Source organism: Corylus avellana, chromosome ca7 (assembly GCF_901000735.1).
Source record: "Corylus avellana chromosome ca7, CavTom2PMs-1.0".
NCBI lineage: Eukaryota > Viridiplantae > Streptophyta > Magnoliopsida > Fagales > Betulaceae > Corylus > Corylus avellana.
The window spans coordinates 6,846,076-6,859,298 of NC_081547.1; the positions used below are offsets into that span (position 1 = coordinate 6,846,076).

Here is a 13,223-nt window from a genome sequence, read left to right on the forward strand (position 1 = left end):
TCCCTTTCTTCATTATTATTATTTGTTTAGGGTTTAGGGTTTAGGATATAACTATCATATAATTATTATGATAACGATACAATAAAAATCAGCACTTATTAAATTAAAATAACGTAAAAACATGGAAATAAAATTTGATTACAAATTATAATGCAAATCTAATAGAAATATTTAGGCGTAACACAAGTTTCATTGGAAAAACTAAAGGAATCCTTCAGAAGCTGCATATTGATATTACTTACAATATTACCATCAGAAGCTGCATTAGTTGGCTTTATCTAAGTAATTAGGCAAAAGAGCTTCTCACTACAAAAAAATGGGTTACTTAATTACAGTAGTTTAGTAACGGGTCAATAGGGTTGGCGCGTTACTAACATTTAGTAACGTGTGTTTAGTAACGTGTCTGGCGTGTTAAGAAATTGGGTGTTGTTAATCCAGTTTAGTAACGTGTCAATATTGACACGTTACTATTTAGTAACGTGTTAGTACTGACACGTTACTAATAGTTTTAGTAATGTGTCAGTATTGACAATTTACTATTTAGTAACGTGTCAATACGGACACGTTACTAATAGTACTAAACTATTAGTAACGTGTCAAAACTGACATGTTGCTAAATATTAGTAACGTGTCAGTTTTGACACGTTACTATTTCGTGCAGGAAATAAATAAATAAATAAATATATATATATTTATAATAAATTTCTCTGAAATATATTTATTTGTACACCTGATAACATCAACATACATTTCTCAACAAACAGATATCCGATACATCCATTTGGATGTATTTCTCAACATACATCAATTTCTCAACAGCAATTACTATTAACATACATCCATTTCTCAAGTCGTATCCGAACATTGTCCACAACATATATATCCATTTGTATGTAATGTCAACATTGTTAATAAACAAGTAATTCCAACTATATATATATACATTAACAAAACCCTAAACATACAACTTAAGTGAATCGTGAATACATTACATACAAACACCCCAACAAAAAATCTCGTGAACACCATCACGACGGGTCGACTTCTCTGCACTCACTGCAAATGATTAAACAACAATCAGTCAGCAAACAAACACTCGAACAATCAATCAGGAATCATCAAGTCCTAAGCGATTAGCAACGTCAAAGTATACGAAAGTCATACTCAACAATATGTAGGTTTAGTGACGTGTATAAACGGATGATAAACAACTTCAACGTTATTTCTACACTGCCAACACACACTTCAGGGCATATACATAGTTTCAATGATAATCCATTCAAAATGTGAAAATGATCTGAAATTACGAAGCATATATATGATCTACTCGTATCCAGCATTTCCACAATCACAACACATATTAATTTGTATTCCTAATTTTCAAGTATTTTGAGTTAAGCATATACGCTATTTATGAATATTTAATAATAACTTGTTTGAAATAAGTCATATGTATACGTACGGGCTTGCTGAACCAATGATACAATGTCTTGATAAGCGAGACTTTTGTCCACTCGGGGTCCGTTGTGGGTTTTCGTTTTAATTGCCGTCATCAGCTTCTAGCCTTATGTCATCTACACATTACAGTGTAAATGTGTTATACACATGCATGTGTTCCAAAAACATACGAACAAAGTGTGATTACCAAACAAATTTACTAACTGTTAAAATGATAATCATTTCAGAAGTTGATCGTATTACTTAAAGAGAAACAAAAACTAATATAGTTTTACCCAATCGGCTAGCTACCGAGGACCTTACAATCACATGGACTGGGGAGTCTAAGTCGTGTGGAGCTCTAACATTATTGGTCACCTCCAGCTCGGAGACATGCCTCGAGCCCTCAACGTGCACACGAACTTGGGCCTCACACGCCGCCATCTGCTGAGCAATTTGTGTAGCCATCTGCGCAGCCATCTGTGTGGTAACCTGCTAGGTCACCTCTGCGGTAACCTACTGGGTCACCTCCGCAGTAATCTCAGCCCTCTGCTAGGTCAAATGTGCAGCCATATGTATCCTGTGTTGCTTTCTTTCAACTTCGAATGCTCTTTCAATCATTTGCGGGACATTCGAGCTTTTGGGGTTCTGTGAGGATGGTTTATAACAAGAGTGGATGTAGCCGTGCGCAGGGAGAATATTCTTACTAACCCCCCGAACATGACCAGCATATTTAGGCTTAGAGTTGTGCGCCTGGGCGTATGCATCGTTCGGTGCCCACCGAATAGTCCCATGATGAGCGTCTATCAACTCTGCAGGATCGTTTTCCAATAGCTCCTCCATCCTCACCTTTATGTTACATTACATCCAATCATTATTATTTATGTGTTAATCATAAATGAGTTTTCTATACGCAAATACAAATAAAAAGATAAATGGTGTAAACAACATACAACTCTCTCTTCGACCTCCCGATTTAGGTAGGTACCGTCTTTCTTTCGGTGGGTTTTGATGTAAGCTTGCGCTCGCGTAAGACCCTTGCCCGTAGTAATTAGCTGGAATTAAAAACCCACAACACAAACATATGTTAGTATGTATATTAAATTAATAATGACATAGATATTTATATAAATGGTAAATGACAAACATACCTCCTCATTGCATAACCTTGCCAAACTCTTCGAGCCGGTGCAATGTGGTGTCTTATTCCTGGCTCGTATTTCTCTCATATGCTGAGCATAGTCCTACGCGTACACAACATATATACGTTATTAATATGTGAGCCATCTTAAGAATATATATAATTACTAAAACTACACAATTGACATTAACTTAGTGACCTACTTGATACGTTGGATCGCACCATTTCTCCAACAATGTATCCACATCTGCGCGGTTGTACCCTACAAGGAGCTGGCACGTCCTCTGCTTCACTGTCGCAGGCGTGTCACCGCGCTGAATAAGGAGTTTCTTTCTCAAGTCATGTCTCCAACGCCTCAGCTTGTCGCCCATGTCACAAAATGCATCCTTCTTGATCGCCGCAATGTCCAAGCTAGGCAGGATATAGAACTGCGTCTGCATAAGTTTGAAATTGAGAAATTATGAACCCTACATTATACTTTCCCCATCAACTAATCATTTCACAAAATAAGTAAAATAGCTGCTATATACATATGATTGTAAATTAAAAATATCGTAACATTTCCCATAAGATCAATGAGCTCCATAAATCTTCCTTCGTGTTGTCGGGTACCTTCAACCAGTCCTTGGATATCCTAAGGAAAGCCCCGCTCCTAACAGTCTTGCCCATCACCCCTCTAAATTTTGACCCGCTTTGTCCTATTAGCTGCCACAATCCATTATACTCCATCATGATCCTTTTCCCGAAGGGGATGTCCCACACCTTGCGTGACTCATTTATATACAACACTTCAATTTTATTCTGTGAATCTGCATTGATGTTTAACACACAAAAAAATGATTAGTACCGACATTAATTGGAAGTGAATGCTTATATATAGAATAATATCCATAAACAAATACATATAATTTCAACATTGACTAGAATACATACCTATCGTCCGAACCTCTCTGACACCCAACACTTACCCAGCAAGTCCAGCGAGCTGGCTGTCCACTCGGTTATCTGTCTCATCCTCCATGTCGTCATCGGCCTGCATATCACTATCATCCATGTATGCGCTGCTGTGTTGTGGCCGATCAAAATAGCCGTGCGGCAATATATCCAGCTGGGTCAATGTGGGTGGCGGGGATGGCATACGTAGGGATTCGTCTGAGTCACGAGGAGTAGGCTCATATCGATACCAGAACTGGCTAAGACGGGATGGGTCTCCGAAATTTGGGCCTAGATCAATTGAAGAGCTGGGAATGTCGAAGACATAATCGTCTCACGCAGGTGTATGCCTTTCCACATGCTCTGGAAGTATCGGTCGATACCCTGACTACTGCCTCAGTAGCATAGCAACGTCATGCGCCTTACTGTCATCAAGGTCGTGCGGTCTCGACCCACGTCCACCTGTACTCTATCGCATAGAAGACAGTGTCCTTCGTCCTCTTGTCGTCCTCCCTCGAGTACTCATACTACCTTGCAAATAAACGAGCGAGAGATTAGTTATCTGTACAATCTATCAAATGTGCAATCAATGTTTAAATATACGCCATCAAACCAATGAATGACAATCAATATATAAATAGATAACAAAGCTTTACATGTACACAATATTCAAATATAATATGATCACATACGCCTCGATCGGTGGTAAATCTGGTCGAACGTATTCGATGTCATCATGCGGATCATCAAGATTTATGTTTAATTTTAGTGGCTCACTCTCGTGGTAGTTGATACGATCATCATGAGGCCCTTGACCCTGACCAACGTCGTATACGTTTCTAGGTTTTGTCCTTACAGCGCATGCCCAATCTGGGTTCCTTTCATCTTCGACGTAAAAAACTTGTTCCACTTGGGAAGTTAGCACATATGGCTCATTAGTAATCAACTCTCCCGTATGGACAAAGTTTTTGAAGTTGACAAACGTTAAGCCATACTCGTCCACCTTGTATCCCCTGTCCAATGTGTTGTCTGCCCAATCACACTTAAACAAAACATACTTCGTCCTATCGTAATACTCCACCTCAAGTATTTGGGTTAGCTTCCCGAAGTATATTTGGCCGTCAACTGTCGGCACGCAAACACCACTGTTCTACGACCTCTTCCCCACATCATGTTCACGAGTGCGAAACAACTTGCCATTGATAACATATCTATTATATTGGACTGCTGAGATCATCGGCCCTCTACAATACTTTACTAGTTTGTGACCCATTTCATTCCTGCATCGATTGTCTGAACGATCGACCTGCAAGTAAAATACAATGAAAGTCATATAGTTAGTGTGTTTAGGGAATAGAAATAAGATGCAAATACATGAAAGTTAGTAGGTAGACATGACATTAGTCTTACGTAGTCACGGTACCAATGGTAAAATTGCTCAACATGTTAGGTTTCCAACTGATCGTCCATCAGTCGTCCCCTAGTTCTAGGTTCCCTAAGCGTATCTATGTGCATCCTACAATTTCAAATTAAATATGGAAATTGTAACACACAACTAAGGGTGTAAGACAAATGAACATTCTATGCTATAAACCCACTCACATCCGTAATTTGAGAAACTCGTCCGAGTTAAACATAATATACGGTGGATCTGAGTCAATGTACGTTTGTCGAGATCGACTCGTGTCCCCGCCCCTTTAGACCCATCCGGGTTTATTTACAGCCTATTGTGAAATGTCGGTACATTATCTAAATAATGAGAGCAAAACGTCACCAACTCAGTTGCAATATAGCCCTCCGCAATGCAGCCATCAAGAGCCGCTTTATCTCGCACATTAGATTTGAAACCCCCAAGGCTCTTACATATCAAATCAGTCAATCATTGAATTTAGTTGTTGTTTTTAAATAAATGAAGGGCGAAAAAATGTAAGTCTTGCGTTGAATTAACTTTACCTCTCCGCCGGATACATCCACCTATACTGTACAAGTCCACCGAGGTAGCATTCACGGACAAGATGCATGACAAGATGAACCATGCTCTTGAAAAACACGGGTGGGAATACCTGCTCCATCTTGCACACAGTAATACAGACGTCACCCTCAATACGGTTCATATCCTCTGCAGTCAATGCCATCGAACAAATGCCTCTGAAGATTGCAGACATTTCAACAAGAGGTCTAACCACTTTATCTAGCAGTGACATGGCACGCAATGCAATAGGGAGAAGCTGTTGCATGAGTACGTGATTGTCATGGCTCTTCATTCTTTAAATCGATCAGTCTTTAAGTCGTACACACCTAAAAATGTTCGAGGCATATCTGTCGGGCACCCTTACATTTTGAAGAACTTTCAGGAAACTAGTTTTTATCTTCATTGGACATCGTGTGGTAAGCTGGGGGCATATAGATTATCTCATCTTTCGTGAACAGATGAAGTTTAGGTCTCAAACCCATTTCTTGCAAGTCTTTACGCGCTTCAAGGTTGTCCTTCGTTTTCCCTTTGATGCCCAGTAGTGTGCCTATTATGTTGTCCATCACATTTTTCTCTATATGCATAATATCAAGATTGTGCCGTAATAAATTATCTTTCCAGTACGGCAACCTAAAGAAAATACTTTTCTTCTTCCACACTATATTATCATTATGAGTCATCTTCCTCTTTGATTTATCAGTGGGCTTCGACTTACCGGCGCTCTCATCCCCAAATACCATCTCTTCTAACTGTTTTAGAATTTCATCTGCACCTGGCATATTGGGGGCACATTCTAGTTCTTGGTTACCGTCAAAAGTTCTTTTGTTCCACCTCCACGCATGATCCATGGGCAAGTATCGCCTATGCCCCATAAAGCGAAATTTATTTTCGTGTTCTAACCGTCTAAACTTTGTTGCATGCATACAGCAAGGGTATGCCTTTCCACCCCCAGTAGGCCACCCGGACAAGTTTTCGTATGCGGGGAAGTCATTAATTGTCCACATCAACTGTGCTCTGAGCATAAAATTCTTTTTCAGTGAGATATCAAATGTTTGTACTCCTATATTCCATAATTTATGTAATTCTTCAATTAAAGGTTGCAGGTAAACATCTATATCCATTCCAGGTGAACTTGAACCTAAAATAATCAAGGATAATATAAAAGAAGTTTGTTTCATGCACATCCAAAGAGGCAGGTTGTATGGTACTAGCATTGCAGGCCAAATACTACGGGATGTGGTCATGTTCCCAAAAGGATTAAACCCATCTAAGGTGAGGCGAAGTTTTACATTCTTGCTGTCCGCAGAAAAATTCATATATAAATTATCAAACGACTTCCATGCTTTACCATCGACCGGATGCCTTAATACACAATCTTTTGTGCGGCCGTTTGCATGCCATCTCATATGAGGCACGGTATGCTGCGACATAAACAGCCTCTGTAATTGTGGTATGATTAGAAACCACTGCAACACCTTCACTAGACGTCGCTTACTCGATGTTATGGGCTGCCCATCCTCGTCTAAATGGATTTCATCATTCCATTTAGATTCTCCACATTTAACACATAAATCTAAATCCTTATTGCCCTTCCAGAACAACATACAGTTATTACTACATTCCGGTATCTTCTCATACCCGAGTCCCATGTCCCTTAGAAACCTTTTCGCCTCATATGTATCAATTGGCAAAGCCCCATCATCTACAGGAAGCAACTGATTCATGAAATTTAGGAAAGACAAGAATATCATATTACTAACTCCACCCACATACTTCAAGTTATACAAATGTACAGTAGCACTCAGTTTTTTGTGTTTCGTCTTCTCATGAAGCGGCTTGTCTGCATTTTTAAGTAAGTACTCGTACTTTTGTACGTCACATTCATCCACTTCATCATGCACAATGTGTTCTTCCTCACCTTGTACCTCGACCTGATGCTCACAATTGTCTTTCCTGACTTCGTGCATGTCAAATAAATCACGCAACAGGCTATGCGTATTTCTACCCTGTTCTCCGCTTTCACCCGCATCTGCGGTTGAACAGTTCAAATGAGCGCCTTCAACTGGAGCTCTTATAGGCCTCTCGCTGTGATAAATAGATTTTGGTATTGTGGCCATATTCCTTTCCCCCTTGCCAAGTGCTCGTATACCAACCCTAGCGGGTGTTTCCTATTGTTTCGACACATCTTATAGTGGCACACAATAAGTCCATCTGGAGTTCTACAATTCCTAACTGTGAAGTCTACAAATGATCTACACCCGTCTCTGTATTCCTTCGTACCCCTAAACTTCGTCATCCAACTCTTGTCCATAGCATTACTACGTACATTAAGTAAGTCGAGGTTAGTTTTGGAATAATCATAGCAAAATTATTGCCCACTAATTAATTTAACTACATGTGTTATGGGGATCCTAAAGAAAAGTAATAAATTGAAAATAAAAAAATGAATAGCTGTGGAATGAAAATACACTAGCCTCAACCATTAAAGTTACTTTTATATCGTTCAAGGAAAATACACTACTCTCTTCCACCATCGGTCGATGGAAGAGAATAAGAAAATTTAATGGATCACATGCATATTATTAAAATTAGATTTGACCCATTATGCATTCTCTTAAATTAGATTTGACCCATTAATGTGTTTTATTTTGTTTTTTTTTTTAAATTACACAAATTAATATAATGTTAATAACCTAAGCAAAATTATTAGTACACCTCATGCGAAGTTGACTAATCAAAGATCAAACCAGAATTGTCAATAACAATTTTTACATTATATACAAATATAAACACACACACACACACACACACACACACACATATATATATATCTGTGTGTGTAAGCTCCTACAAAGGTATATTCCCTACACCGCCTTACTACCATATGGATGTCATCATATCATATCATATCATTCTTATTCAACTCCATACTCCAGGTATTATAGACATCACATCTGAAACCAATGCAATTAAATCCAGCTGCATATACCAATCGAAATAATTCATGTTGCTGCCGCTTCCTTCCTCCCGGTTTTTTAATCATCATATGCATATCAAGTAGGGATTTAACCTTTGCATAAGTGGTAATCTCTGGAAAAATTGGAAGAACTTGCACCATACAAAAACCTTTCCATCGTATGGAACAGCGCTGTAGCAATTATTCAATATCTTCACGCAGTCATCGTCGCTCCAATCATTGAGTATCCACTATCAAAGATAAATAATCTCATGGTTAGTATTTGAATTCTGAAAAATAAATTTATCACCTTTCTTAAGCACAGTGTATTATTGACAGAGCATATAATGATGAGAAGCATTAAAAGAATGTTAAAAATCAAAGGTAAATTATACTTTACTACCGTAGAGTATCAACTTTGTGGCAACGTCTCCACCGAACTTCCAATTTGCACACCCTCTAAATTAGGCTCGAATGTTACAAAAATGAGAAAGATGAATAAGTATATCCCTTTATCACACATTCCCCCATTATAGCAAACCAACACTACAAAAAAACAATTTTTTTCTGACTAGAGTTTTCTGACGTGTTGGGGTGTCTGACACGTCAGAAATTTTTTCTGACATGGCGCTTTTGACGTGCGTCGATTGTCAGAAGCATAGGTGTCAGGAAAATTTTTTTCCTGACGTGCCAGTGGGTAAACCGTCAGAATTTTCTGACGTTCCACTGTCCAACACGTCAGAAAATTGATAAATTAAATAAAAAATTAATTTTTCTTTTTTTAAATTTTTTCTGGATTTTTTTTTTAATTAAAATTAATTTTCAATTAAATTATTATTATTATTTTTTTGGAATTTCTCTGCACGGCAGTGCAGATCTGCCATGGATCTGCCATGGCCACTCCCTCTCTTCTTTTCTCTTCTTTTTTCTCTCTCTGTAGCTCTCTTCTTTTCTCCATGAGCTCTCCCTTTTCTCCATTTTCTCACCATCTCCCTCTTCTTTTCGATCTCCATGGTGCAGTTCTGGTTTGAGTTTTTGAAAATATTTTCAAAAACTCAAACCGAAAAAATCTTCAAAAAATTAAAACCAACCATCAAAAAATCAATCTGACAAACCCAAAAAATCTTCTTATCGATCTTCTCCTCTTCTTCTTCTTCTTCTTCTTCTCTTCTCCATTTTGTTTTTTTTTTCTTCTTCTTCTTCTTCTCTTCTCCTTTTCTTTTTCTTCTTCTCTTCTCCTTTTCTTTTTCTTCTTCTTCTACTTCGATCTGCTGCACGCTTCTCAATTTTTTCCCTTCTCACCTTCTGTTTTTCTTCTTCCTTTGGAGGTGCCGTGCAGTCGGTGCACACTGCACAGAAGCAGGGAGATTCAGACATGCAGGAGAGAGAATGCACATGTGTGGGGAAAATAAATGAAAAGGGAAAAAGTTGAGGGTGGAAATAAAAAGAGGGAAAAAAAGTTTAAAATCCCGCCTATTTTTTGAGTTTTGTTGGGCTACTTGAGGTGATTTTCTGACGTGCCAGGTGTCGCACGTCAGGAATTTTTGACGTGCCACACATGGCACGTCAGGAATCTACTAAAAAAAATAATAAATAATTATCTATATAAATATATATAGCTATATATATGTAATTTTGCTGACGTGGCAAACTACCACGTCAGCAAAATTCTGACGTGGCACTGTAGCACGTCAGAAATCCACACGTCAGAAAAATTCTGACGTGGTAGGTCTCACCACGTCAGCAATTATATAAATGTTTATCTTTTAAAATCTGAAATATTTTCTTGACGTTCAAATATTTTATACGTCAGAATTTTCTGACGTGTCTGTCGAGACACGTCAGAAAATTCTGACGTGCTACTATTCACGCGTCAGGAAAAAATTTTCTGACGTTTTAAATTTTAAATGTCAGAAAATTGCTGACGTGGCAAAAAATATGATACTGTAGCCACGTCAGAAAATGCCTATTTTTTTGTAGTGCAAATACCATCATGTCAAAACAACAAATCCCATGAATGCCACCCTCGAGATAAACAGGCAGAGTTTTTTTTTTTTTTTTTTTTTTTTTTTCTTTAGTATAAACATCACATATGTAGAAAAATAAAAAATAAAAAAGATTAAACGGCTTGCAAAAATTAACCAAGTTTCTTATATCTCATCTGTATCTTTCTGAGCTTCAAATGTGGGTAACAAAAGAAGTGACGTAGTTATTAGTCATTCTTCAAGCTCAAGGATAGGAGAAAACATCCTGGAGACATTGTATTTAGGAGATATTTTGGTTCCTGCCAATCGCATGGTAGCCCTACTAACAATAAATGATCTTGCCAAAGTATTCTGGTAAACCCGTAAGAGATGCAAACACCAATTTTATAACAATGCCTTCCAATCTGTTAACGGGGATTTCAATCATTTTTTCATTTCCAGTATTTAAGATCCAATTTGGATGGTGAGAGACAAAGTGAAACAATTTTCTCAAATTATGGGCCAATCACCAATATTGAAAAGTGTAGTCTCAACAAAGTTTACAGAAATTGTTGATAGCACTTAAAAAACGTCGTCATTATTGCATTCTTGTAGTAATGCCATTACAACATCAATAGATGGGCAGTCAAACAATCTTTTTCCGTGCTACAAATTTATTTGCTAAATGTTTCTAAGCGAAAGAGAAAAATAAGCCTTAATTAAGTCAACAATAAAAGTAAGGAACAATGCCAAAAAGATACAAAATTGAAAATTCACCTTCAAAATTGTGGCATCTCCTTTTGGAAAACTTTCGAACATATCTCCAGCCTCATGTTTTACACCTGGAAGATAAATTAACACCCCCTTTAAGCTACAGATTCTGTTAAACAATCGCAAATAGCTGTCTAGACTCCCAAAAGTACAACCATTCATTAGAAATTCATGTATAGTAAAATTTGATGAACTGGATCTAGATAATCAATCTCCATAGTATTAGTCTCCACAAGATTTTAGCCATCTTTGTAATAACTTAGAATTTTATTTTTTTTATTTTTTTATTTTTGTGGCATGACATGGTACATGAGAATTGATAATATGAAGGTTACAAAGACCATCTACTTTGAACTTTGGAAAGTTTTTTTGTGGCATCTTTCTCTCCCTCTCACTCTTTCTTCCTATCTACTTTAACATAAAAACATTGTTTGTTGGTAGCTTGACAGGGCACATGAAAATTAACATTATGAAGGTTGCAGAGATCATCTACTTTAACTTAGAAACAATTTTTTTTTTTTTTTTGGGCATCATACATGGGCATTGAGAATATGAAGGTTGCAGATATCAGAACAATAGAGATGTGGCGAACTGCACTTAAAACAACTGAAGTGGGAAAAGATTGGATTCATTGCATATCCAATGATTTTTTTATCATTTTAATCCCAAAGTCTGATAAGGAAATTTATCGAATTCAAAAATTACCGTTGGGAGAAACAACACAATATCTTAAACAATATTATTTTAAAAAAACGTACTTGATGAACAGAAAACATACCAGGATAGGGCGGGGCATGTTGTATAACATGAGGCATGTCGAAATTAATGCCCTTAATTTTGGGGTATTTGGAAATGATTAAGCTAAGGGCCACTCCGATATTTCCACTACCAACGTCAACGATCTGCTTGAGGTTCTCAAAACCATCATAGGACTCAAGCATTTTCTTAACAAGTAAGGTAGTGAATTCAAATCAAACGACTTTTTAGATGTAATTTTTTTTTTCTAGTTTCATTTGCTTAAATAATTTTTTTATTAATAATCTCTACAAGTAATTAAGAAAATTCTCAGGTAGTACTAGTTTTCGTTGATCAATTTTTAACCAAATAAAATGACTTACGTCAACATTTATCTTTATAAAGAAATTAATTTTGTATAGTTATCATAATAACGTAATAACTAAAAACTTTTGAAAATTTTTGTTTACTATGTCCCTCACTTCTCCCCACTTTTAATGCTCCCTTTCTGTTTTTCTCTCTTTCCTTGTATTTTTCATGAAAAAACTATAATTTTTTTTTTAAAGATAAATACTATATATACTTTTGTTTGTTATTTCATTTAATAGTGATTTTCAGTGACGTACTATTTTAGGAAGTGAGTACGTGGGAGTGAACACTTTAAAGTATGTATAGCATTTTTTAAAAAACAATTCATAATAAGATTTCCACTTATATGGATGCATTCCTTATTGCGGGCGTTTGGTTAATTTCACTACAAAAACTTTCAGATTTAGTGACGCCTTGTAAGAAAACGACACTCCAAGGCGTCTCATTTAGTGGAACCGACACCCCTATAATAAGGGTGTCTGTTGAACAGTAAACCAACACCCTTAAGAGGTGTCGACAATGATTTACAAAGTGCTTGTTAAAGTAGTTTGAAATTTCAAACTACTTTAATAGGCACTTTGTTATATGAGAGATTTGTCAAAGATTTTTTTTTTTTTTTTCTTCTACGATGTTGACAAGTAATTTTAAATACTCAACTCTTATCTCATCCAATTTTAACAAGTGGCGCATGAAGAGACCATTTGCTTGACTTGGGCATGAAAGAGGTTGGCAGTCAAGCAGCATGAATCACTCATTTCAGGTTAATCTCTAAATTGATGGCTTTGTTATCATTTCATTAGACTGATGTGTCATGCCTACATAATACTATATCTATAAGCTATGTGTATATATATATATATATATCAACTGCAGCTAATTTGAAGTCGCAATTCTTATTTCAACTTTTCATAAGCATTTTTATTTAAAGTGTTTGGACAAGAAACG

At 36.9% G+C, this 13,223-nt stretch overlaps 2 protein-coding genes and 1 pseudogene across 2 annotated transcripts; all 3 read right to left on the minus strand.

Annotated features, from left to right (window-relative positions):
- Positions 1-1,989: 1,989 nt before the first annotated feature.
- LOC132186629 (uncharacterized) lies at positions 1,990-3,307 on the minus strand. Its single transcript, XM_059600615.1, has 5 exons — positions 3,191-3,307; positions 2,782-3,012; positions 2,589-2,681; positions 2,391-2,492; positions 1,990-2,286 (listed from the first exon to the last, which is right to left on the minus strand). The coding sequence occupies exons 1-5, from the start codon at positions 3,305-3,307 to the stop codon at positions 1,990-1,992; spliced, it is 840 nt and encodes a 279-aa protein (XP_059456598.1).
- A 2,562-nt stretch (positions 3,308-5,869) lies between these two features.
- LOC132186630 (uncharacterized) lies at positions 5,870-7,600 on the minus strand. Its single transcript, XM_059600616.1, has 4 exons — positions 7,154-7,600; positions 6,832-7,072; positions 6,199-6,621; positions 5,870-6,057 (listed from the first exon to the last, which is right to left on the minus strand). The coding sequence occupies exons 1-4, from the start codon at positions 7,598-7,600 to the stop codon at positions 5,870-5,872; spliced, it is 1,299 nt and encodes a 432-aa protein (XP_059456599.1).
- Positions 7,601-8,382: 782 nt separating this feature from the next.
- LOC132186631 (caffeic acid 3-O-methyltransferase 1-like) lies at positions 8,383-12,130 on the minus strand (annotated as a pseudogene).
- Between the last annotated feature and the right edge of the window lie 1,093 nt (positions 12,131-13,223).

Bases quoted from the DNA above. Each gene is read 5' to 3' on its own strand.
- LOC132186630 (XM_059600616.1), bottom strand. From the start codon at position 7,600: ATGGCCACAATACCAAAATCTATTTATCACAGCGAGAGGCCTATAAGA. The intron at 7,073-7,153 runs GCGAAAAGGTTT...TTGTTCTGGAAG, and splicing joins TGCCAATTGATACATATGAG to GGCAATAAGGATTTAGATTT. The intron at 6,058-6,198 runs GTAAGTCGAAGC...TTATGCATATAG, and splicing joins ATTTGGGGATGAGAGCGCCG to AGAAAAATGTGATGGACAAC.
- LOC132186629 (XM_059600615.1), bottom strand. From the start codon at position 3,307: ATGGAGTATAATGGATTGTGGCAGCTAATAGGACAAAGCGGGTCAAAA. The intron at 3,013-3,190 runs GTACCCGACAAC...AAACTTATGCAG, and splicing joins TATCCAAGGACTGGTTGAAG to ACGCAGTTCTATATCCTGCC. The intron at 2,682-2,781 runs GTAGGTCACTAA...GTGTACGCGTAG, and splicing joins GGTGCGATCCAACGTATCAA to GACTATGCTCAGCATATGAG.